General features: G+C 35.6%; 1 protein-coding gene across 1 annotated transcript; it reads right to left on the reverse strand.

The window, feature by feature from the left end:
• Positions 1–611: 611 nt before the first annotated feature.
• Positions 612–25225, reverse strand: LOC107944982 (receptor-like protein 15). Its single transcript, XM_041094805.1, has 5 exons — positions 25186–25225; positions 24395–24541; positions 23115–24228; positions 16794–17618; positions 612–747 (listed from the first exon to the last, which is right to left on the reverse strand). Exons 1-5 carry the CDS (start codon positions 25223–25225, stop codon positions 612–614), a joined length of 2262 nt encoding a protein of 753 aa, XP_040950739.1.
• Between the last annotated feature and the right edge of the window lie 188 nt (positions 25226–25413).

The following is a 25413-nucleotide window of genomic DNA, read 5'->3' on the forward strand; positions in this document are numbered from 1 at the left end:
TCGGGCTTCGACTGGAGGGAACGAAGAGCCTTGCACCCCCTTTTTTAGACACGATTCCGATGTCGGCGAAGGGACCTCTGTCGACGGAGCCACGGAGCAATACAGGTCTCATTCTAACCTATTTTTTCTTTTCTTTTTTTGATAGTTTTCTTTTAGAACAAATTTGTAGAAAATAAATGAATAAAATAAAAAATAAATGAATAGATCGGAAGGAAAAAAGAAATGAAGCCTCAACCTTTGTTTTCTTTTTGCTTTTTTTGATTTCTAACGTGCGTAAAAAAATACAAGTCGCAGATAAGGGCCTTTATAGCCGAATTACAAACTCTTTAATGATTATTTTTTTCGTTTTGCGATTTGTTTTGTTGTTTTTATTTCTGCTGTTGCGTGTGGCTTTCTCTTGCAGGTGGCAGACGCATGGACGGCCGGTGATAGGTGAACGACGGCAGTGGCGTGTGAGGAGGGAGCCTGGTGGCTAGGGGTCAGAAGACCTAGGTGCGGCGCTGAAGGCTTGGGGGCTAGGGTTTGCTGAAATGCTTATGTGGTGGGCCGCTGTTGATTTGGGCTTAGGGTTATTAATTGGGCTTGGGTTGTTGTTTAGGCAGGGGTAACAATTAGGTTTTGAGTCTTGGGTGTTTGGGTTTTGGGCTCCGGGCAAATTTTTGGCCCTGGCAAGAATTGGGTTCTACATCCACCATCGAATTAACCATTTGCTCCATCTTTTTCAAAGCATTTAACCCTTCATCGAACCTGAAAAGGTGTCCCAGAACAATAGTTGACATGGTTTCAATTAAGTTCTGGAAATGATAAACAAAGGCTGTTGCCCATGGTGCAATACCAGTCACCAGGCCTAACATTGGGTCTAGTGAAATTAAGCTCAACAAAAATAAAATTTACTTCTGAAAAAAAGGAAATAATGTAACAACCCGATTTTGGGCCTAGTCGAAATAGTGGTTTCAGGACCACAAATCCGACGAGGGAAAATATTATTGTTATTATATTTTTATGGTCTACAATTTCACGGAAAAATTTCGTAAAAATTTCGTTCGAAAATTTCGACGTTTGGGCACTCAATTTAGTCAAAAAGACTAAATTGTAAAAAGTGCAAAAGTTGAGTTCTATATGTTAGGAGTGTCTAATTGTTATGAAATTTTAAATTGGAGGTCCTTAAATGGTAATTATACCATTGGTTATGTTATGGACAAAAATGGACGTGAAATAGGTGAAATAAGATATTTTTAAGTTAAGGGTATTTTGGTAATTTAGTAATTAAATAGAAATAAGATGGGAAAAAGATGAGAAAATGGTATCATCTTCCCAAAGTTGCTGCCGAAACTTGGAAGACACCATGGCCAGGGCTTCTTACTTTCTCAAGCTCATAGTAAGTGCATCCTAGCCCCGTTTTTAATGTTCTTCGCATTTTTGAAATCCTCGTAGCTCGGTTTAGCTTATTCTACCATTAATTCACGGTAGGGTGCATATTTGGAAAAATACCCATTGGTTAAATGTGTTTATTTTGCTGTTTTATGGTAGAATATGAAGCTAGAATTTATGATAAACAACTTTTACTAAGTGATTTTAAGTAAAAACGGGTAAATTGACATAATCGGTAAAAATATTTATTGTTCATAAGTGTATGATAGAGTGAGAATTTGATGTTGCCATAGAAGGGAAAAGTGTTTAGCATGTTGTAAAACATAAGAATAAGGTGTGAAATTTAATCTTCGAGCCTAGGGACGGAATTGGAAATATGCAAAAGTTTAGGGGCAAAATTGTAATTTTGCCAAAGTTTGAGTCAAGGACTGTATTGATAAATGTGAGTGCTAAATAAGTCAAATGTGTTATTATAGACCAAGAAAGAAGTGGAATCGACCTTGGCCGGAGGAAAGAAAAGATTAAAGACTAAATTGCTAAATTTTTTATATTGTTGCATCAAAGTAAGTTATGTATAAATAATAGTTATATTTTTATAAATTGTGAATTATGTTTGATATGTGAATTAATATTCAATGTGGAAGGAAAATTATTCATGAATTATTCAAGTGATAAAGTGATAAATTGAATGGAAATGCATTGAGTTGTGAAAATGTGTGAATTTGTGGATTAATTATCGATTGAAAGGTGGAAAAGTGGTTGAATTGAAAATAAAGTGTTAAGTGTAAATTCCCGGTTGAACATAGGAATAGAAGTGGATACAAGTGAGAGACCAGTGTTACAGTGTTACAGTGAGTCCCGGGTGCTGGGTGATCTAGCATGTGTTGCAGACACCTGACAGCTTGTGTGAGCAGGCCCGTGGACATTTCCAGTGTTATTGATCAGTGGTAGCTTCGGCTACATATCAGTGGTAGCTTCGGCTACATTTCAGTGGTAGCTTCGGCTACATATCAGTGGTAGCTTCGGCTACATATCAGTGTGGCACTTAAGTGCTAATTCTCTACGTATCCGTGTATATTCCGAATGTTCAACGGGAAATTAACCAAGTGAAAATACATGAGATCATGTAACGATTAAGTGTAATTGAATAGTGATTAAAAGTGAAAAAGTGAAATTATGAAAAAAAAAACTAGAAATAGCAACAAAACTGTTTTGGATAGTAACAACAGTGAGACTTTGAAAAATCACCAAAAATGGTGGAAATTGAATTAGAGAGTGAATAAGATATGAAATGAAAGCTTAAGAAGTATATTTTTACATAAAAGAAACAGAGCAAGCAAAAGAGTTATACATTTTGAGATATTCGAATTTTAGTGAGGCAAGGTCAGATTGATTTCGGAATCCCCTGTTCTGACTTTGGAAAATAATTAAAAATTGTACAAAAATGATTATGAGTTATAATTTATATGGTTAGAATCCTTAATGAGCCTATTTTCAAAGGAAACAAATGAAAACATCATTCGAATTCTGTACAATGAGATAATTAAATTTTAGTGAAGAGAGGTCAGAATTGTCGAGTAGAGAAACAGGGGAAACTTTAAAGAATAAACTGTACTATTTGGCTAAACCAAAATTTCTGAGATTGTTATGGTAAGAAGATATGTGAATCTAGTTTCGGGGAAAATTTACGGATCTTAATTTGGAGCTCTGTAGCTCTGGATAAAAATGATTTAGTGACTTTGACTCAAATAGACAGCTTTAAATTTTAATATAAGTGAATAGTGAAATTATGTATAATGCTATTTAAGCATGTTTTATACGTAAAGGATGTGGAATGGAGAGGAGGAGGAGGACAATAAAATGTATAAAAAAATTGTGTATAATGGTCATATGTCCGATTATAATCGGTAAATGTTAAATCGAATGGTAAATACGTATTGGTACTGAAGGAACTATTGCGGTATTGAAAAGCAAGTGATCAAATATTTAAGAAATTTAGTCATGATGTGTATATATATATGTGTGATAATAATGATATACGGGTGACTATATCATTGAGTTGCATTGATTAATTCGGTTTATGTGATGGGAATGTCAAGAACAATTGTCTTTGATATGTTTATATCTTGTGTGATGTGCATAGAAAATGAGTGTGGGAAGATAATGAAAAGTAAGTTCATATAGCTGAACTTTTATGATTAATTGTTAATGTGAGAATGATGTAATGTATCAATTTGTATATTGTTGTTGGATTATAAGTTGACATCTGATATTGAGCTCGATTGAGTAAATCCATTATTTGATAGTGTGGATGGCAGAAAATGTTGCATTATATATATTGTGAAGAGTTATAAAAGCGTGTTAATAATTTTGAAAGTTTTAAATTTGAATGAAATTTTGTAACTCGGTTTAATAGGTTTACATGTGTAAGTGTTCTGGTAATGCCTCATACCCTATTCCGGAGTTGAATATGGGTAAGGGGTGTTACAAATAAAATCAAATAAGCAAATATATTAAGGGTTATTTCTTTTATCTGTTGCCGACTTTTATTTTTCTTGCTTTTCTTTGAATGTCTTATCCTTTAAAGTGTTGGGATTTCTAATATTTTAAAAATTTTCATGTATGCTAAAGGATTGATCCGTAACGTTAAAGGGTACAAATATATTAAGAAGTTACATTAATTTTTATTGGGTTTTTTTTGTTCTTTTTTAGAACATTCACTTAAATGACTTAAAATGTATAGTAAAATAACTTAAAAAATAACTATTTACGTAAATGATATTGGTTAAAAATAACTACTTAAATGAACTGAAATGAACAGTAAAATTGAGTTATAGAGAGTAAATGACTAGCACCAGCTTTTTTTCTAACACAAACATTGTGTCAGAGATTAAAAAAATAATTTCTGGGGTTTCAGACACTAGATAGCTGATACCCATGTATTTTTCTCAATCCGTATCATGCTGGTAATATATACCAGTATTTTAAAAAATAGTTATGGTGCTGACACATTGATGACCGTCACCCACTACATTTGATTAAAAAAAAATTTTTGGGTGTTGATACACTGATGGTCGATACCCTCTTTACCTGATTAAATTTTTTTTGGACGTTGGAACACTGATGGTCGGCACCCCTTTTATCTGATTAAAAATTTTTTTGGGTGCTAGGACTCTGATGGCCAAATAAAGGGGGTCCCAACACCAAAAATTTTTTAATCAGATAAAACTTAAAAGGATGTTGACCATCAGTGTAACAACCTAATTTTCAGTGGTGTCAAAAATAGTGATTCGAGATCACTAAATCCGACTAGTGAGTTTTAAAATTTAATAAATTAATAATTATGGGTCAAGTGTGAATTTAGAAAAAAATTTGAATTAGTGAATTTTTTGATTTAAAAAGAATTTAATAGGTAAATTGGTCTAAAACAAGGTATCGAGACCTCGAATTCATAAGCCGAGTCATAAATATTTTTATAAATATTTGTGGAGTATAATTGAGTTATTATAAAAGTTTTGTTAGAAAATTTTAACGATTGGATAGTCAATTAACTAAAAAGGACTAAATTGAAAATAGTGTAACATTTGTTAAATTGTGATTAAATAGCTTAAGTGACTAATAAGGAGGGATTTAAAAGGAAATTAGGCCCAAATTATATGGGCTGGACGGTTGGGCAAGAAAAATCAGCAAGAAAGCAAGGAGAAACAAGGGCAAAATTGGAAACTTAACAAATTAAATATATAAAACAAAGACAAAAGTGAAAAATCTAGAGATTTATTCATAATTCATCAGCAAAAACGCCATAGGAGGTCTGAAAGAAGCTGGTTTCTCATATTTTTACACCCTGTGAGTTCAATTCTTTCTTTTTTTTGAAATTTTTATGTTTTGTGACTTTTACTACTAGGTCCAACTATTGAATTCATTAGTTTTTGATTCCATGGGTGATTTTGTAAGTTACCATGAATAAGTTCTGGAAGTTTATGATGAATTAGTATAGATTTGAAGTTTTAATTTCATTATATTATGATTTTATTAAGTGATTTTAGTAGAAAATGATTTTTAGGACCTAATTGTGAATAAGTTAGGAATTGGGGTTTTTTACTTAAATTATGAATATCAAAGGCTGTATAGTAGTCTAAATTTATTATATAAAGTGTTATTTGAGGAAAACTGTGTTTAATTGAAGTGTTAACTGAGTAGGGACTAAATTGTAAAAATTGTAAATTTTAGGGTAAAAGTGTAATTTCAAAAATTAAAGGGCATAAATTGCAAAGAGAATTGGTATTGAATTTGATGCTAATGAATGGAAAATTTTATATTATAGATCGAGAATTCGAAGATAAACGCGGAAAAAAGAAAATATCAAACTAGTCTCTGAACTTTTACAACTCCTACAAATTGGCCCAGGTAAGTTCATACGGCTAAACTTTTATGATTAACTGTTAATGTGAGAATGATATAATGTATTAATTTGTGTATTGTTTTTTAATTATGATTATGGTAAAAATGAGAAAAAAATGAGATTGTCAGTTCAAATTAAGGGATACGCATGATTGAGTACATACGTTCGGTAATCAGTGATGAATTGACGAATAAGTCCATGGTGAATCCATGACAAATTGTGAAAAGTAGGTATGGTGTTTCAATGAAGAAAACCATAATGACTTGTGAAAAGTAGGTATGGTGTTTCAATGAAGAAAACCATACTGAGATGTGAAAAGTAGGTATGGTGTTTCAATGAAGAAAACCATACTGAGTCGTGAAAAGTAGGTATGGTATTTCAGTGAAGGAAACCATACTGAGTTATAGCATTGTGAAAGATTCAAGCAATTTGTGGCACCGGGCAAACGATGTACTCAAATCCGTAAGACGATCCTCAATTTGACAAGTATTTGTAAGTGCAATTGAAGCTAAAAGTTGGAAATAAGTTGATATCTGATATTGAGCTCGATTGAGTAAATTCATTGTTTGAGGTTATGGTTTGCAGAAAATGTTGAATTATACTTGTTTATTAATATTGTTAGTGAAATCTTGATAAGATTTTATTATATATGGGCCTATGAACTTACTAAGCTTTCTGTAAGCTTACTCCTGTGTGTTTAATGTTCTTTGTAGATTGATGTGAAATCGGTGGATCGGATCAACACATCAGGGCACACTATCCAGATTACTTCAGTAAATTTTATTGTGCATCATAAGGTTTACATGGCATGTATAGGGTTTAATTGAAAGGAAGTGAAGATGTAAACTTGGTTATTAACATTTTTTTTACTAAAACAGTTTTGGACAGCAGCAGTAGTTCAATTTTGAAAAATCACCAAAAATAGTGGAAATTGAATTAGAAGCTTAATGAGATATGAAATTAAATATAAATGAGTCTATTTTCACTTGAAAGAAATAGAGTAAGAAAAAGAGTTGTATATTTTTAGATATTTGAATTTTAGTGAGATAGGGTAAGAATGGTTTTTGAAGTCCCCTGTTCTGAATTTAGAAAATCATTAAAAATTGTACATAAAGTATTATGAGTTATAATTTATATTTCTAGATTTCTTAGTGAGTCTATTTTCAATAGAAACAATTGGAAGTATCATATTAAGTCTATACAATGAGATAATTGATTTTTAGTGAACAGAGGTCAGAACTATCAGACAGTGAAACAGCAGAGATTTTAATGAATAAATTGTACTAATTGGCTAATCCAAAAATTCTGAAAATTTTATGGTAAGAAGATATATGAGTCTAGTTTCAGGGAAAATTTACGGATCTAAATTTCGAGTTTTTTAACTCAAGTTATAATTAAATTAGTAACTGTTGCGCAGGTGGACAATTTCATTGTGAATAGTGAAATAAATTGTTTTAATTTGATTAAGAATTCAAAATTTTTTTAATGTTTCCGGTTTGGACCCGAACCGTTTTTATTGCATGATTTAGGGTCTTGAGATTCCTTTTTAGGGACATATTGAATGAACGTGAGTGAATTAATTTTAAAAGCAATTTTTTATGCTCCGAACTAGTAAGTTAAGTCAGGTAATGCCTCGTGCTCGACTCTGGCAACGGTCTCGGGTAACGGGTGTTACAATCAGTGTCCCAACACCCAAAAAAAATCTTTTTAACCAGATAAAAGAGGTGTCGGCCATCAGTGTCCCAACACCTAAATTTTTTTTAAAAATCTAGTGCAGGAGTGCCAACCATCAATGTCCCAACACCCCCGAAAATAATTTTTTATCTAATAAATCGGTGTCGACCATCAGTGCCTAAAGGTGCTCATGGGCCGGGTCGGGCCCGGAATATGGGCTTGAAATTTTGTCCAAGCCCGGCCCGAGAAAAAATTCACAAGCCCGAGCCCGGCCCATTTTTAAAATAAACACCAAAAAAATTTAAAAATAAAAAAATTATTTTAAAAATAAAAAAATAATAAAAAAATATTTATTATATTTGGGCTGGGCCGGGCTTGGGCCAAAAAAGTGCTGCCCGAGGCCCGGCCCGTTTTCTAAACGGGCCTCATTTTTTTGCCCAAACCCATATTTCGTGCCTATATTTTTACCCGAACCCTCCCATATTTCGGGCGGGCCATCAGGCTGGACCGGGCTGCTCGACCCACGAGCAGCTCTATCAGTGCCAACACTCAATTTTTTATTATCCCAAAATTCAATTTTTTATAACCGAAATCGTTAAACCCAAAATTCAATATCCCCTTAGAAAATGAAAGTTTAAAAGTAAAAAAAGAAGCACAAAATTTGACGGTTGAATTGTAGGGGATTAATCCTTTATTATCCCCCGCTCAATGACATTAGATTTTGAGGTCATATCAAATATTATTAAATGCTACTTTCTTCAGTCATCCTCCACCCATATGCAGAAATTTGGATAGCTGTTCCATTACTAATGCAGAATTATTCATATTTGCCATCATCCTTCTTCAAGCATTGCTAATTTTCAGCTCTGTAATTCATTAGGAATAACGTATGGTAAGAACTATGTTTTGACTTAGCCTTAATTAATTGTTGGACTATCTTTATTTACCAAAAAGATTATATCCATATATTTCTAGCCAGTTTGTGTATATTTTTCATCTTTTCAGAATATAAGAAGATAATTTGCAATTATAAAGCAAAAAAGAGTATACTGCCTTTTTATCGAAGGATAATAAATTACAAGAATATCAAATCTGAGTAGAGAAAATGTGAACTTAACATTGCCTTACATATTTCCACAGTGGAGCCTTTTAGGCAGAATATGGTCTTCCAAAAAATAGTAGCAGCAATTGCTTATTGCCCAAACATAATAGAACCATGCTTGTTGTTGGAGCTAAGTGCAACAAATAGCAAGGTTCAACAAAAATCTTGCCGAGCAAGAATCGAGACTTGCGGCAAAAACAAAGAAGAAAAATGAAATAAATTTTAAGCAAAGCTAAAATAGAGAGTATATGGATGAAATCTTGATTGAATTCATTCATTTTTTTAAAATGGCATAAAGCCTATTTATACAAGCTTACAACTTGACAACTTAGTTGGAATACAACTAAGTTTCATCATTACATCCACTTAAAATAAATCACCACCTACTACCACTAACAAACTTAGTTGTAATACAACTAAGTTTCATCATTACATCCACTTAAAATAAATCACCACCTACTACCACTAACAAACTTAGTTGGAATACAACTAAGTTTCATCATTACATCCAAATAATAATAATAATAATAATAATAATAAAACATGTGATTGCTACATGCTAACCATTGCTTCAATACTCCTCCTTGGTTTGCATGGAGCAAACACCTAGCTTCCTTCTTAGACATTCGAACCTTGTGACATTAAGGGCTTTAGTCAAAATGTCTGCAAGTTGATCCTCAGAATTACAATGGATCAGCTTCACTTCCTGAGCTTGCTTCATTTCTCGAACAACATGCAACTTGATGCTGAAATGCTTTGTTCTTCCATGGAACACTGGATTTTTAGCAATTGCAACTGCAGATTGGTTGTCACAGAAGATCTCAAGAGCTTCCTTTTGATGCACTTTCAAATCAGCTAAGATTTTCCTTAGCCAAATGGCTTGGTTGACAGCACTTGCAGCTGCCACATATTCTGCTTCAGCAGTAGATTGAGCCACCAGACTTTGCTTCTTCGAGCTCCAGCAAAACATGGCTGAACCAAGGTTGAAAGCATACCCTGAGGTGCTTTTCATGTCATCTATCGAGCCAGCCCAGTCACTATCAGTGTAGCCAACCAGCTTCAGATTTCCTTCCTTGCTGTACCTTAAACCATAGCTCAAAGTGCCTTTGACATATCTAAGCACTCTCTTAGCAGCTTGTAAATGCTTATTGTAACAGCCCAATTTTCAGTAATGTCAGAACAGTGATTGGAGATCACTAAAATCGATGAAAAAGTTAGAAAAATTTATTAATTAATAATTATAAGTTAAGTGTGATTTTAGAAATATTTTTGAATTAGTGAATTTTGTGATTTAAAAGAGATTATTAGGTAAATTGGGTCGAAAATGAGGTATCGAGACCTCGGTATTATAAACTGAGCTGTAAATATTTTTATAAATATTTACGGAGTGTCAATAGGGTAGTATTAAAGTTTCGTTAAGAAATTTTAACGTTTCGATAGTTAATCATGAAAAAGGATTAGATTGAAATAAGTGTAAAAGTTTAATTGTAGATTAAAGAAAAATTAAAAGGACCAAATAGGCAATTATATCTTTTTCTAAAGTTGAGGCGGCATAACGAAAGAAAAATCTGAGATTTTTTTTGTTAATAGATAAGTATTATATTATTATTTTATTATTTTATTATATTATATAAAGCATAAGAAATAGAAACAGAGAATAGAAACAGAATAGGCAAACGAAACAGAGAAGAAGCAGGGGAGAAAGAAAGAAAGAAAAAGAAAAAGGGAAATTTAAGGTTTTAAGGTTCCAAGCTCAATTGGTAAGTCAAATTAAGTCCTTTTCTTATAATTTTTGAGTTTTTGGTATCCTAGAACAAAGTATTATTGGATTCATTTTGGAATTTGGGTAGTTATATTATATTTTTAGACATGAGTTATGTTGAATTAATTGATGAATTAGAGGTTAAAATGATTTAATTTCAAGTTAGAAATTAGTAAAGGATTTAATTGTAAAATAAAGTGTAAGTTTTTGAATTGATAGGGATTAAATTGAAAGAATCCCGAAATTAGGGATTTATGGTGAAATTGAAACTTTAACTTGTTTATGAGATGATTTTATTAGGTAGTTTCAATAGAAATTGTTTTGTAGGACCTAATTGTGAAAATGTTTGGAATCAAAGTCTAGTGCTGAAATTCTGATTTACAAAGGTTATAAAGTAGTCTAAAGTGATGGGATAAAGTGTTAATTGAGAAAAATTAGCTTAATTGAGAGGTTAATTGAGCAGGGATGAAATTATCATTTAGTGAAAGCTTAAGGGAAAAATGGTAATTAACAGTATGCACTAAAACAGATTTGGACAGCAGCAGTAGGTTAACTTTGAAAAATCACCATAAATTGTAGAAATCGAATTAGAGGATGAAAAAAAAATAGAATTAAAGCTTATTGAGTCTAGCTTCATATAAAAGAAACGGTGTAAGCAATGAAATTGTAAATCATTAGATATAATAGGTTTTGTGAGACAAGGTCAGAATGCATTCGGGTTCCCCTGTTCTGACTTTAGAAAATCATTAAAAATTGTACAAAAATGATTATGAGTTGTAATTTATATGGTTAGAATTCTTAATTAGTATATTTTCAAAATAAACAAATGGAAACATCATCAAAATTCTGTATAATGAGATAATTAATTTTTAGTGAAGAGGGGTCGGATCTGTCAAATAGTGAAACAGGGGAAAATTTAATGAATAAACTGTACTTATTGGCTAAACCAAAAATTCTGAAAATTTTATGGTAATAAGATATGCGAGTCTAGTTTCGGGGAAAATTAGCGGATCTTAATTTGGAGTTCCGTAGCCCAAGATATAAATAATTTAGTGACTATGACTCAATGAGACAGTTTTGAATGAACTATAATAAATATGGAATTATAGAAAATGTTACATGTGAATATGAAAGGTATTAGATTAATGATTAAATTTATTTATTTAGATCCGGAAAATTCAAATACGAATCAAGATCGAGGAAAAGAAAAAGTTCGGGATTAGTAGATCTTTATTTACGAACAAGTATCGAGGTAAGTTCGTGTAACTTGAATTATATTCTTAAATGCTTGAAATGTTTGTTATTGATGTGAATATGATTTGGATGTTATTGTATGATAAGTGATGAAGTATTAATATTCTTGATGAAAAGAGAAAATAAATCCCGGTTGAATGGAAGGAAAATTCGATGGATCTCTGAAATGGAAATGTGCACACATGAATGTGAATTGACAAACCCGGATTTGTACACTTAGGTGTACCTCTGAAAATCCATCGAAATTCCGAGAAATTCAACGGGACAAATAAGGAAAAATAACAAGGGAATGGAAAATATGGAATGGATGAGCTCATCAATCATTTTCTTTGAAATGAATTTATATGATGTTTACTTAACTAATGCAAAAGTATGTGATAGGTATATGTTTATGTGAATTGTGAAATAAGCAGTAAATTGTAATGACAGAGAAATGATAAATCCTTTTCGAAATAATTTTATAAAGTATTTAAGTGAATGAGACTCAGATTTAATGCCCAAGTAGATGGAATTTAGAACTACCAGGATATTAGTGGCATGCCATTAAGGAACTTATTAAGGAACTTTAGCGCGCTCTCTGATATTAGCACGTTGGTGCTCTCTGATATTAGCACGTTGGTGCTCTCTGATATTAGCACGTTGGTGCTCTCTGATATTAGCACATTTGTGCTCTCTGTGTTTGTTCCGTATATCCGGGGTGTTCTGTGAAATCTACTTTGGGCTAAAATTATAAGTTGTGAACAAAAGTGAATCATTAATATGTTAAGGTAAGTACTATAAAATTTTTATTATTATTAATTTTAAATATTTTTTTATACCTATATTATAGTATAGAATAAATTAATAATAAAATAGAGTAAAAAGAAAAAAAAAAGATTATGGAACTATGAAATTGTAAAGAGAATTCTAGATGGTATATTGCTTGAACATTAAGTAAACGTTGTGACAGATAAACATATGTGTGTGAAAATGTATGCTTGTGTTATTAAATAATAGGTGTAAAATCGGTAAGTATAATTCCTGTTGCATGAACTTACTAAGCACAATGTGCTTACTCCGTTCTCTTTTTCCCTGTTTGTAGTGCTCGGGAATTCAAGGGTTGGAATTTAGTCGGAGCGTTATCACACTATCAACTCATATCTTTTGGTATTGGAAAATGACTTATTTTGAAATAATGGCATGTATAGACTAAACACCAATATTACATAGAAATGGATGTCTGTAACTTAGCTATTGGCATGGCCAGTATAAATATAATTTTGAGAAAAATTAATTCGGTAAAATCTGGTAATGCCTCGTGCTCGATTCCGGCAACGGTATCGGGTAAGGGGTGTTACACTTCTTATTGCAACAATGCAAGAACCTTGAAAGCAATCCTACAGCATACATTATGTCTGGTCTAGTGGCAGTTAAATATAACAGACAACCAACTAGACTTCTGTAGGTTGTTTCACAAACCTTCTCAAAATCACCTTGGCTCGATAGTTTTTCTCCAACAACAACAGGTGTTTTAGTTGCTTTACTGTTTTGCATGGAGAACTTGGTCAGAATCTTTGTGGCAAAGTTTCTCTGACTTAGAAATATCCCATTTTGTGCTTGAGTCACCTCCATTCCAAGGAAATAAGACATTTCCCCTAGATCAGACATTTCAAATACTTCCTGCATCTTGGTCTTGAAATTGACCAGCACTGCTCGATCTCCTCCTGTCACCAGCAGGTCATCAACATATAGGGACACAATGAGCTGTGTTTGTGTCCCTTGCTTCTTGACATACAGTGTTGGCTCACTCTTGCTTCGATCGAATCCCAAATTAGTCAAGTAGCCATCGATTCTGCTGTACCAGGCCCTTGGAGCCTGTTTTAAGCCATATAGGGCCTTCTTCAGTTTGTAGACCATATGCTCTCTGCCAGCTATCTCAAACCCTTGTGGTTGTTCAACATAGATCTCTTCATCTAAGAAACCATTCAGAAAGGCTGATTTCACATCGAGTTGATGGATCTTCCACTCGAGCTGTGCTGCTAAGGCAATCAGTAATCTGATGGTGTCTAGCCTGGCCACTGGTGCAAAGGTCTCCAGGTAGTCCAGGCCATACCTCTGACTGAACCCCTTGACAACTAGCCTTGCTTTCAGTTTGTTCAAGGTACCATCAGCATTCTGCTTGGCTTTGTACACCCATTTCACCCCAATTATCTTCCTTTTGACTGGCCTTTCAACTAATTCCCAGGTTTGGTTCTTCTCAATCATGCTAATCTCCTCAGCCATTGCCTGCTTCCACTCTTGCTGAGCTTCAGCCTCCTCAAAATTGCTTGGTTCAGCTATGGCTACATGAGCTCTTTCATAAATCTCAGTCAATGGTCTTGTTCCTCTAACTGGTTCATCATTAATGTCCATTTCAGGAACATTTTGATCTGGCTCAGCTTGATCTGCTGCAAGTCCTTCTGAAACTTCCTCAGGTTCATGTTTTTCCCAGTTCCAACATGACTTTTCATCAAATACCACATCCCTACTTACTGACACTTTCTTTGTTGAAGGATCCAAGATCCTATAGCCCTTCTTAACAGTGCTGTAGCCCACCAAAATACCAGGTCGAGCCCTTTCAGACAATTTGTCCCTTTTGACAGCAGGTACATGAGCATAACAGATGCATCCAAAGACCTTCAGATGAGCCAGTGATGGCTTGAATCCAAACCAGGCTTCGAATGGAGTCTTCTGATCCAAGGCCTTGGTTGGAAGCCTATTTTGAATGTAGTTTGCAGTGTTAACTGCCTCTGCCCATAGTGCTTTAGGCAGATTCTTCTGAATCATCAAGCACCTGGCCATATCCATCAAACTCCTATTCTTCCTTTCACTTACACCATTTTGCTGAGGTGTATATATGTTGGTAAGTTGATGTTTGATGCCTGCCTTATCACAGAAGGCTTGGAACTGAGCTGAGGTGTACTCAGTCCCATTATCAGACCTTATGGTCTTCAGCTTGCAACCTGTTTCAGTCTCAGCAGCAGTCTTGAACTTCCAAAACACTGAGGCCACCTCTAATTTCTGTTTTAGGAAGTAAAGCCAGCAATATCTTGAAAAATCATCAATGAACAGTATGAAGTACCTGTTTCCACTTAATGACTCAGTCCTCATAGGGCCACACACATCAGTGTGCACCAGTTGGAGTTTTTCAGAGGCTCTCCAGGCTTGATTCGAGGGAAATGGGAGTCTGGCCTGCTTTCCTAGCTGACACACTTCACACACATCATCATGATCCACTGAGTTGATGAAGTTTTCAGCCAAGTCCTCTCTGACCATTCGAGCCATCGATCTGAAGTTGGCATGTCCCAGCCTTTGATGCCAAAGCTTGGATTCATCTGATGTGACTGTGTAGGCAATGTCTGACTCCCTGGTCCAGTCAACTACAAAGCTCTTATTAGCCATAGGAACTGCCATCAGCTTGGATCCACTTGGATCACTGATTTGGCATTGGTTGTCTTTGAACACAACAGAATAACCTTTCTCCAGCAACTAAGCTATGCTGAGCAGGTTTCTGTCAATTTCAGGCACCAAAAGCACATTTGAAATCACTTTGGCACCTGTGGGGGTGCATATCAGCACATCACCCTTGCCTTCAGCTTGAATAAAATGTCCATTTCCTATCTTGACTTTAGTTCTGCAGCTTCTGTCTAAAGACTTGAAGATTACAGCATCAGGTGTCATGTGGTTGGTGCATCCACTGTCTAGGAGCCAACCAGATGAGAACCTTTCCTGAGAAGCTGAGCATGACACAGCAAAGACTTGCTCCTCTTGGTCACTGTCCTCCTTAGCTACTCGAGCCTCAGCTTTCATCTGTTGAAACTGACTCTGCCTTGATTTGGCCTTGCTCTTGCAGACTCTCTCAACATGACCCTTCTTTTTACAATGCTGACATACAGCTTCTGGATTGAACCAGCATTTTTCTTCTAGATGACCAGCCCTTCTGCAGTACTTGCAAGTCTGACCCTCTTTTCTTGCAGCATCAGTCATTGGCTTGTTTCTCCAGGCCTTCTTGCCTTTGTAGGCAGTGTTTGTTCTTGCCTGAAAGGCACCTTCTTGATGTTCCTCTAGTCTGCTTGCTCTTCTTTGCTCTTGAGCATATAAAGCATTGATCAACTCTGTCAGGGAGATGGTGGACAGGTCCCTTGAGTCCTCGAGAGATGAGATTTTTGCCTCATACCTCTCGGGCAGAGTTGCAATAACCTTCTCCACTATCCTAGCTTCCTTGAGCTGCTCTCCAAGGAGCCTAATGCTGTTAACCACAGCCATAATCCTGTCAGAGTACTGCTTGATAGTTTCTTCTTCCTTCATCTTCAAATTCTCGAAATCTCTCCTCAAGTTCAGCAACTGTTGCTGCCTTGTCCTCTCTGTCCCTTGAAACTCCTCTTGCAACTTGTCCCAGGCTTGTTTTGGTGATTCACAGGCCATAATCCTTGTGAAAATCACATCTGACACTGAGTTCTGGATGCAAGACATGGCTTTGTGCCTCTTGGTCCTCTCATCAGCATGCTGCCTGATTTGAGCCACTGTTGGATTGCCTCTAAGTGGCTCTGGATCAACATCTGAGTTGACCACCTCCCACAGATCGAAAGCCTGTAGGTAGGTCTTCATTTTGACCACCCATATGTGGTAGCCTTCTCTATTGAAGACTTGAGGTGCAGCTGGTGAAAAGCTTGATGAAGCCATGAATTTGTATAACAGATCCCTTAAGAAATAGGCTCTAGATACCAATTGTTGGAGCTAAGTGCAACAAATAGCAAGGTTCAACAAAAATCTTGCCGAGCAAGAATCGAGACTTGCGGCAGAAACTAAGAAGAAAAATGAAATAAATTTTAAGCAAAGCTAAAATAGAGAGTATATGGATGAAATCTTGATTGAATTCATTCATTTTTTTTAAATGGCATAAAGCCTATTTATACAAGCTTACAACTTGACAACTTAGTTGGAATACAACTAAGTTTCATCATTACATCCACTTAAAATAAATCACCACCTACTACCACTAACAAACTTAGTTGTAATACAACTAAGTTTCATCATTACATCCACTTAAAATAAATCACCACCTACTACCACTAACAAACTTAGTTGGAATACAACTAAGTTTCATCATTACATCCAAATAATAATAATAATAATAATAATAATAATAATAATAATAATAATAATAATAATAATAATAATAATAAAACATGTGATTGCTACATGCTAACCATTGCTTCAATACTTGTCTCCAGTATGGATTAATGTAAAGCACACATGCAATACTCAGGATTGCCATAACATAAGACACAACGAAAGTCACATAAAAGGAAATCATATCAATCAAACCATTTTCAGTCGATGCTTTTGGCAATAAAGATGCTGATGGTCCTGATGTTGAGCAGTCCTTCAATGGTTTACCGCATAAAAGAGGATTTCCCACATATCTGCTTTCGTCAAATGTTGCAAATTGTGCAGTCCATGCAGGTGTACTTCCAGATAAATTATTGTATGCCACACTGAAATAAGACAACCTATATAACCTCACAAGTTGTGGAGGGATTTTCCCGCTCAAGTTGTTGTGAGAAAGATCGAGACTCTCAATTTGCTTCAGATTGGAAAACGCCAGTGGGATTGGTCCTATCAAATTGTTGTGAGACAAATTCAAAGCATAAATATTTCTCAAGTTTTTCAATTCGCTGGGAATCTCGCCTGTCAACTTGTTGCAAGAGAGATCAATTCCAGATAAGCATCTGAGAACAATTCCCTTATAAGAGTAAGACATGCTTTTCACTGTGAACTCTATCGGTTCATCATCAACGGAGGAATAATCACTGGGAGGTCGTAGAATAAAATTACGGAGAGAACGAACATATTCTTGGAATATTTCATTCAGTGCTGTAATCTTCAGGCAATGTGGAATTGTACCTGAAAGATTGTTATTGGAAAGATCAATCAGGCTTAACTGGCCCAAATTGCATAACTGAATTGGAACCCCACCATCAAAATGGTTGTTATTTAGCAAAACAAAACTCAATTGAGAAAGGTTGCCAATCCTGTTGATAAGTTAAATTAAAAAATGGGTTGAAAAGTCAAAAATGGTGGGAGGTGCAATTGGCACCGAAAGAAAAAAAATAGTTGGCAAGTTGTTTAAAGTTGAAAGGGATAATTGCAATTTTGGTCCCTAATTTTTTAGGCCATTTGCAAGTTAGTCCCTGAACTTCAACTATAAATAGGCCTAACCATTTCTCATTTCAACTATCCCAACCAATCTTTCTCTCTTAGTTTTCTCTCTTCTCCCATTTGAGAATTCTTAAGGAATTCTATTTGTTTGTAATATTTTGGAGATAGTAAAGTTATCATCTGGTGTTAGTGCCCGAGGACGTAGGTATAATTTACCGAACCTCGTTAAATCTCTTGTGTTCTTTCTTGTCCTATTTTTCTTTCAATATTTGAGGGTATAATAGTAGTATTTAATTGTGCTATTAAATTACTATAGAAGGGATATTCTGTCTAAGGAAAGACTTGGTATTTAAGAGATCCATGTGATCCACCTCTCTTTCCTGGGAATTGAACTTTGTGTGATTTTTTAGTACAATAATTTACACGCTTCCGACCCTATTGGAACAACAAGTGGTATCAAGAGCCGAAGGTTAATCGTAGTATGCTCTGTGGTTGCAGTTTAAACTGATCTTCCACATCAGAAAAGATTTCCTTAGGTATATTGAAAGATTATGGAGAAAACGGTCGGTGTAGGAGCTTCAACATCGTCCATGTAGACAAGACCGACAATTGCAAATGCAAGATTGGCCGTGGAGATCTTTGATGGCACGGGCCATTTTGGTATGTGGCAAAGTGAGGTTCTAGATGCCCTTTTTCAGCAGGGTCTAGACATTGCCATTGATGAAGAGAAACCAGATGATGTACAGGAGAAAGATTGGAAGGCGATCAATCGGTTGGCATGTGGCACAATTCGATCATGCCTTTCTCGAGAGCAGAGGTATGCTTTTTCAAAGGAGACTTCTGCAAATAAGTTGTGGGTGGCACTTGAAGAAAATTTTTTGAAGAAAAACAGTCAAAATAAGCTCCACTTGAAGAAAAGACTGTTTCGCTTCACATACGTCCCAAGTACCACAATGAATGATCACATCACCAAATTTAATCAGTTAGTCACTGATTTGCTGAATATGGATGAGACATTCAAAGATGAAGATTTGGCTTTGATGCTGTTGGGGTCACTTCCTGAGGAGTTTGAGTTCCTAGAAACTACTCTACTTCATGGCAGGAGTGATATATCTCTGAGCGAAGTCTGTGCGGCCTTATACAGTTATGAACAGAGAAAGAATGACAAACAGAAAAACTCAATCAGAGATACAGAAGCTTTAGTAGTCCGAGGTCGTTCATACACTCGGAAGAAAACTCAAAAGGGGAGATCAAAGTCAAAGTCCAGACTCGGGAAAGATGAATGTGCTTTTTGTCATGAGAAAGGCCACTGGAAGAAAAATTGTCCAAAGCTGAAGAATAAGGGAAAAGCTGTTGTAGATGCTTGTGTTGCTAAGCATGATACTAGTGACTCTGAACTATCACTGGTTGCATCATCATCGTCGCTCCATTCAGATGAGTGGATATTGGATTCGGGTTGTACCTATCATATGTCCCCTAACCGGGAGTGGTTCTCTGATTTAGTAGAACTAAATGGAGGAGTTGTTTATATGGGCAATGACAATGCCTGTAAAACTGTTGGGATAGGTTCAATCCAATTAAAGAATCAAGATGGATCAACCAGAGTTCTGACTGATGTTCGGTACGTGCCCAGTTTGAAGAAAAATCTCATCTCATTGGGAGCCTTGGAATCCAATGGTTCAGTTGTTACTATGAGAGATGGGATTTTGAAAGTGACATCTGGCGCACTTGTGATATTGAAGGGCATCAGGAAAAATAACTTGTATTACTACCAAGGTAGTACAGTTATTGGAGCAGTCGCTGCAGCTTCCGGTAACAAAGACTTGGACTCAATGCAGTTGTGGCATATGAAGTTGGGACATGCCAGCGAAAAATCCTTGCAAATTCTGGCAAAGCAAGGATTGCTGAAAGGTGCAAAGGCTTGCAAATTAAAATTTTGTGAGCATTGTGTTCTGGGAAAGCAAAAGAGAGTGAAATTCGGCACTGCTATCCATAATACAAAAGGTATTTTGGAATATATTCACTCAGATGTGTGGGGGCCTTCCAAAACACCTTCGTTGGGAGGAAAACACTACTTTGTTACTTTTGTTGATGACTTTTCCAGAAGAGTTTGGGTGTATACCATGAGAACTAAGGATGAAGTGCTTAGAGTTTTTCTTAAATGGAAAACTATGATCGAAAACCAGACTGGCAAGAAAATCAAGCGGCTTAGGACAGACAATGGAGGGGAATATAAAAGTGATCCGTTCTTCGATGTGTGCCAAGAGTATGGTATTGTTCGACACTTCACAGTTAGGGATACACCACAGCAGAATGGAGTGGCAGAGCGTATGAATCGAACATTGCTGGAGAAAGTTCGATGTATGTTGTCCAATGCTGGGTTGGGCAAGCAATTTTGGGCTGAGGCTATGACATACGCTGGCCATCTTGTTAATCGTTTGCCATCATCTGCATTAGAAAGAAAAACTCCTATGGAGGTATGGTCTGGAAAACCGGCTACAGATTATGATTCCTTACATGTGTTTGGAACCACTGCATATTACCATGTGAAGGAGTCAAAGTTAGATCCGAGGGCAAAGAAAGCTCTCTTTATGGGAATCACTTCTGGAGTGAAGGGATTTCGTCTTTGGTGCTTAAGCACAAAGAAAATGATCTGTAGCAGAGATGTTACCTTTGATGAATCTGCCACATTGAAAAAGGTAGCAGATAAAGATATTCAGACGAGCAATACTCCACAGCAGGTGGAGTGTACTCCAAAACAGGTGGAGTTTGAGCAGATGGGGATTTGCCCAGTTAATAAGTCTAATTCTCCAGCCACAATGGAGGAATTAGAGGTTGAAGAGGTTCTGACCCAAGAACCACTAAGTACACCAGAACCAATTGCAGTTGCAAGGCCACGGAGAGAAATTCGTAAACCTGCTCGATTTACTGATATGGTGGCCTACGCCCTTCCCGTTGTTGATGATATTCCTATCACTTATCAAGAAGCAATGCAAAGCTTAGAAAGTGATAAATGAAAAAGCGCCTTGGATGAAGAAATGCAGTCTCTCCGGAAGAACAATACTTGGGAGTTGGCGCAATTACCGAAAGATAAAAGGGCAATCGGATGCAAGTGGGTATTCGCAAAGAAAGATGGATCTCCTAGCAAGAAGGATATTCGCTACAAGGCAAGATTGGTAGCTAAAGGCTACGCTCAGAAGGAGGGAATTGACTACAATGATGTATTTTCCCCTGTTGTGAAGCATTCCTCCATTAGAATTTTGTTGGCCTTGGTAGCACAGTTGAATTTGGAACTAGCTCAACTTGATGTTAAGACGGCTTTCTTGCATGGTGAGTTAGAAGAGGAGATCTATATGACTCAGCCAAAAGGATACACAGATGCTGGTGGTAGAAATTGGGTTTGTAAGCTTAACAAATCGCTATATGGATTGAAGCAATCCCCGAGGCAGTGGTACAAGCGATTTGATAGCTTTATGAGAAGGCAAAAGTACACAAGAAGCAAATATGACAATTGTGTATATTTGCAGAAGCTGCATGACGGATCTTTCATTTATCTACTCTTGTATGTTGATGATATGTTAATCGCTTCGAAGAGCCAAAATGAGATAGATAAGCTGAAGGCTCAGTTGAATCAAGAGTTCGAGATGAAAGATCTAGGTGAGGCCAAGAAGATTCTCGGCATGGAGATAAGTAGAGATAGACAGAGAGGCAAGCTTTGTTTGAATCAGAAGCAATATCTGAAAAAGGTATTACAATGTTTTGGTGTAAATGAAAACACAAAACATGTAAGTACCCCACTTGCTTCTCATTTGAAACTTAGTGCTCAATTATCTCCGAAAACTGAAGAAGAAAGAGAATATATGGCAAAAGTCCCATATGCTAATGCAGTTGGGAGTTTGATGTATGCGATGGTGTGTACGAGGCCTGACATTTCACAAGCTGTTGGAGTTGTGAGCAGGTATATGCATGATACTGGAAAAGGACATTGGCAAGCTGTGAAATGGATTCTACGGTATCTTTGAAAAACCGTAGATGTTGGTTTAATTTTTGAATAGGATGAAGCACTTGGTCAGTTTGTAGTTGGATATGTTGATTCCGACTTTGCTGGTGATTTAGATAAACGTCGTTCAACTACGGGGTATCTGTTTACTCTTGCGAAAGCCCCAGTGAGTTGGAAGTCTACCTTACAGTCTACAGTAGCTGTGTCTACTACAGAGGCAGAATATATGGCAGTTACAGAAGCTGTTAAGGAGGCTATTTGGCTTAATGGATTATTGAAAGACTTGGGAGTTGTTCAAAGTCACATTAGTCTATATTGTGACAGTCAGAGCGCTATTCATTTAGCGAAAAATCAAGTCTATCATTCAAGAACCAAGCATATCGACGTAAGATATCACTTTGTGCGGGAAGTCTTTGAAAAAGGAAAAATTCTACTTGAGAAGATTCCGACAACAGATAATCCCGCAGATATGATGACCAAGGTGGTAACAACAATCAAGTTTAATCATTGTTTGAACTTGATTAACATCCTGAGAATTTGAGCACCTTTAGGTGTATGGCGCTCGAGAGCGCATTTGGAGGCACTACAAAAGATAGCTTTATCGAATTTGGGGAGTTGAAGGAAGTGTGTGAAGATGTGATTATCCTAATCAAATCTTCAAGGTGGAGATTGTTGATAAGTTAAATTAAAAAATGGGTTGAAAAGTCAAAAATGGTGGGAGGTGCAATTGGCACCGAAAGAAAAAAAATAGTTGGCAAGTTGTTTAAAGTTGAAAGGGATAATTGCAATTTTGGTCCCTAATTTTTTAGGCCATTTGCAAGTTAGTCCCTGAACTTCAACTATAAATAGGCCTAACCATTTCTCATTTCAACTATCCCAACCAATCTTTCTCTCTTAGTTTTCTCTCTTCTCCCATTTGAGAATTCTTAAGGAATTCTATTTGTTTGTAATATTTTGGAGATAGTAAAGTTATCATCTGGTGTTAGTGCCCGAGGACGTAGGTATAATTTACCGAACCTCGTTAAATCTCTTGTGTTCTTTCTTGTCCTATTTTTCTTTCAATATTTGAGGGTATAATAGTAGTATTTAATTGTGCTATTAAATTACTATAGAAGGGATATTCTGTCTAAGGAAAGACTTGGTATTTAAGAGATCCATGTGATCCACCTCTCTTCCCTGGGAATTGAACTTTGTGTGATTTTTTAGTACAATAATTTACACGCTTCCGACCCTATTGGAACAACAAATCCAACGTGGAATTTTCCCAGTTAAGTGATTATTGCTTAGATCTAATGTCACCAAGCTAGTGCTGTTATGAAAAACATTTGTGAGTGCCCCTTCTAGCTTGTTTCTTGATAAATGAACTTGCCTTATCCCTAAAGGGCTGAAACAAGATGGAAGACTCCCAGAAATATTGTTCGCTGAAAGGTCTAGAAGTTTAAGATTATTAAGATGGCAAAACTCCTTTGGTATGTCCCCAGAAAGCTCGTTATTGCTTAAATCCAATGTTGACAAACTTGACATATTCTCCATCCACCTTGGTATCTCCCCAGAAAGCACGTTATTGCTTAAATCCAATGTTGACAAAAAGGAGCAACTAGACAAGGAATCTGGGATCTTCCCAGAGAAATGATTCCCATCTAAGTGCAACTCCCGCAACTTTGTAAGGTTAACATTTGAAGAGAACATCTGCCCTTGCAATTTGTTGTTGGACAGTGCAAGGGAAGTTAATGAAAAGCAGCCCATGGTCAAATGCTCAGGTAGCCCACCAGACAATTGATTATTGGACAAGTCCAAGGCTTCTAAGAAATTCATATCACCAATCGAAGAGGGAATGCTACCGCGAAATAGATTTTTTGACATGTCCAGAAACAACAATGATGGTAGTTTTTCCCCAATATCAATTGGAAGATTGCTATCGAATGAATTTTCTGAGACATCCAAATACGATAAGTCCGTATGTGGAAGGAAAGGTAACTCAAAATGACCTTGGAGAGAGTTGTTAGCAAGAACTAACCTTTCCAAATTTGCGTTGTTATTCAACAACCAATTCGGAAATCCCTCTCTAAAGTTGTTGTTAGAGAGATAAACTTGCCTTAAGTCATGTTGATGGAACAAAAAATGAGGAAATTGTCCAACATCTCCACAACTAGATAAACTGATAAGGTTCAATTGGAATCTTGGGGCCAAAGGTTGCATCTCACTTTCAATGTATATGGCATTCTTGTCCGCATTGAAATGCTTGAGTTTTGAAAGGTTGAAGAAGGGCTCCAATGAGCTTGGGATTTTGAAATAATTGTTTAAAAGTCTCAATTCTACGAGGGATGTTAAAGACTTAAGGGCAGATACATCTCCAGATAACTGATTGGAAGAGAGATCTAAACTCTCAAGAGATGTGAAATTGTAAAAACACTCTGGCAAAGTACCCTTCAAATTATTGTTTCTCATACCCAAGAGTCTGAGATTTGTCAAGCCACAAAAACCTGCAAACATAATATTAAATAAATAAATAGAGTGCCATTCAAGGGAACCAAAAACAATAAAACAAATTAAATATAATATATTCTAGTTGTATTCGTTCCTTGCCTTAAGAAAAGGGATCTTATTGTATGGGAAAGTAGGGTACTAAAATGTTTCGTGTTTATTCACCTTGGGTATGTAAGGTGCCATTGAGTCCACAACCCCTTAAGCTTAGTTGCTTGATACGAGGCATTGCACCAATTTTGTGAAGAAAGTTGTTTTCAAGGGAAGTATGATATATGTGCATGAATTCCAAATTCTGCAACTCAAGTGGATCTATTTCAAACAAAACCAAAGTTACAGAAATTTATGTAGATATGTTCCAAATGGAAAAAAAGAAGAAAGTGTATGCAATTCAATATATATAAAAAGAAAGAGAGAGATCCTTTAAGTTGAGTTTATTATTTTAGCTTTAGTATTTGGAGTTTTGGGAAAAGATTATTAGGGAGACAAAGTGAGTCGCAAATTATTGAAAATTTTAGAAAAGAAAACAATTTTATAAAATATTACTATAAAATTATGAAAAAAGAGAGAGAAAGAAACTGAGAAATATTATTCTTTTACCCTCATTTTTCTTTTTTATATTTATTGAAAATTTTAGGAAGCACAACAATTTTATAAAATTATCAAAAAAAAAATCACTTTCTTTCTTTCTTTTTTTTTGTAGTATTTATTAAAAAGTTAAATAATTTATTGAATTTTCGTCATCACATCCTATCATAAGTTTTTTAATGCTGGGAAATGAAATAAAAAAAGAAGAAGCATGAATCAACAAATTTTTTATTAATAATTATAAACAGTTTTGCTCTTTTTTTGGGTTTAATAAATACTATTTCAAAAATAGGCTTGTCATGAATAATATATTTATGGGGAAAATCATTCTTTGTATAAAAAGAAATGATAAATTGAAAGATACTTACCATTCATGAAGAGGCTGTCACTGACGTTACACTTTTCCATGTCCAATCTTTGTAAAGAAGGTAGTGCTCCAATGAAGTTAAAAGGGAGAGATGAATGCCTTAATTCCAACTCTTCTAAATTTGTCAAATTTTGCAATTCTGTAACCACAAGTTAAAATCCTCACACAATGCTATTATTTCATATTTTAAAATCAATCATTTTCATCTTTTAGCATTAAAAATATTAAA

Source organism: Gossypium hirsutum, chromosome D05, assembly GCF_007990345.1.
Source record: "Gossypium hirsutum isolate 1008001.06 chromosome D05, Gossypium_hirsutum_v2.1, whole genome shotgun sequence".
NCBI classification, from domain to species: domain Eukaryota; kingdom Viridiplantae; phylum Streptophyta; class Magnoliopsida; order Malvales; family Malvaceae; genus Gossypium; species Gossypium hirsutum.

Excerpts from the sequence above, each read along its gene's own strand:
- LOC107944982 (XM_041094805.1), bottom strand. The coding sequence starts at position 25,225 with ATGGAAAAGTGTAACGTCAGTGACAGCCTCTTCATGAATG. Across the intron at positions 24,542-25,185 it reads TGACAGCCTCTTCATGAATG|ATCCACTTGAGTTGCAGAAT; the intron begins GTAAGTATCTTT and ends TGTTTGAAATAG. Across the intron at positions 748-16,793 it reads AGACAAGTATTGAAGCAATG|GTTCGATGAAGGGTTAAATG; the intron begins GTTAGCATGTAG and ends ACACCTTTTCAG.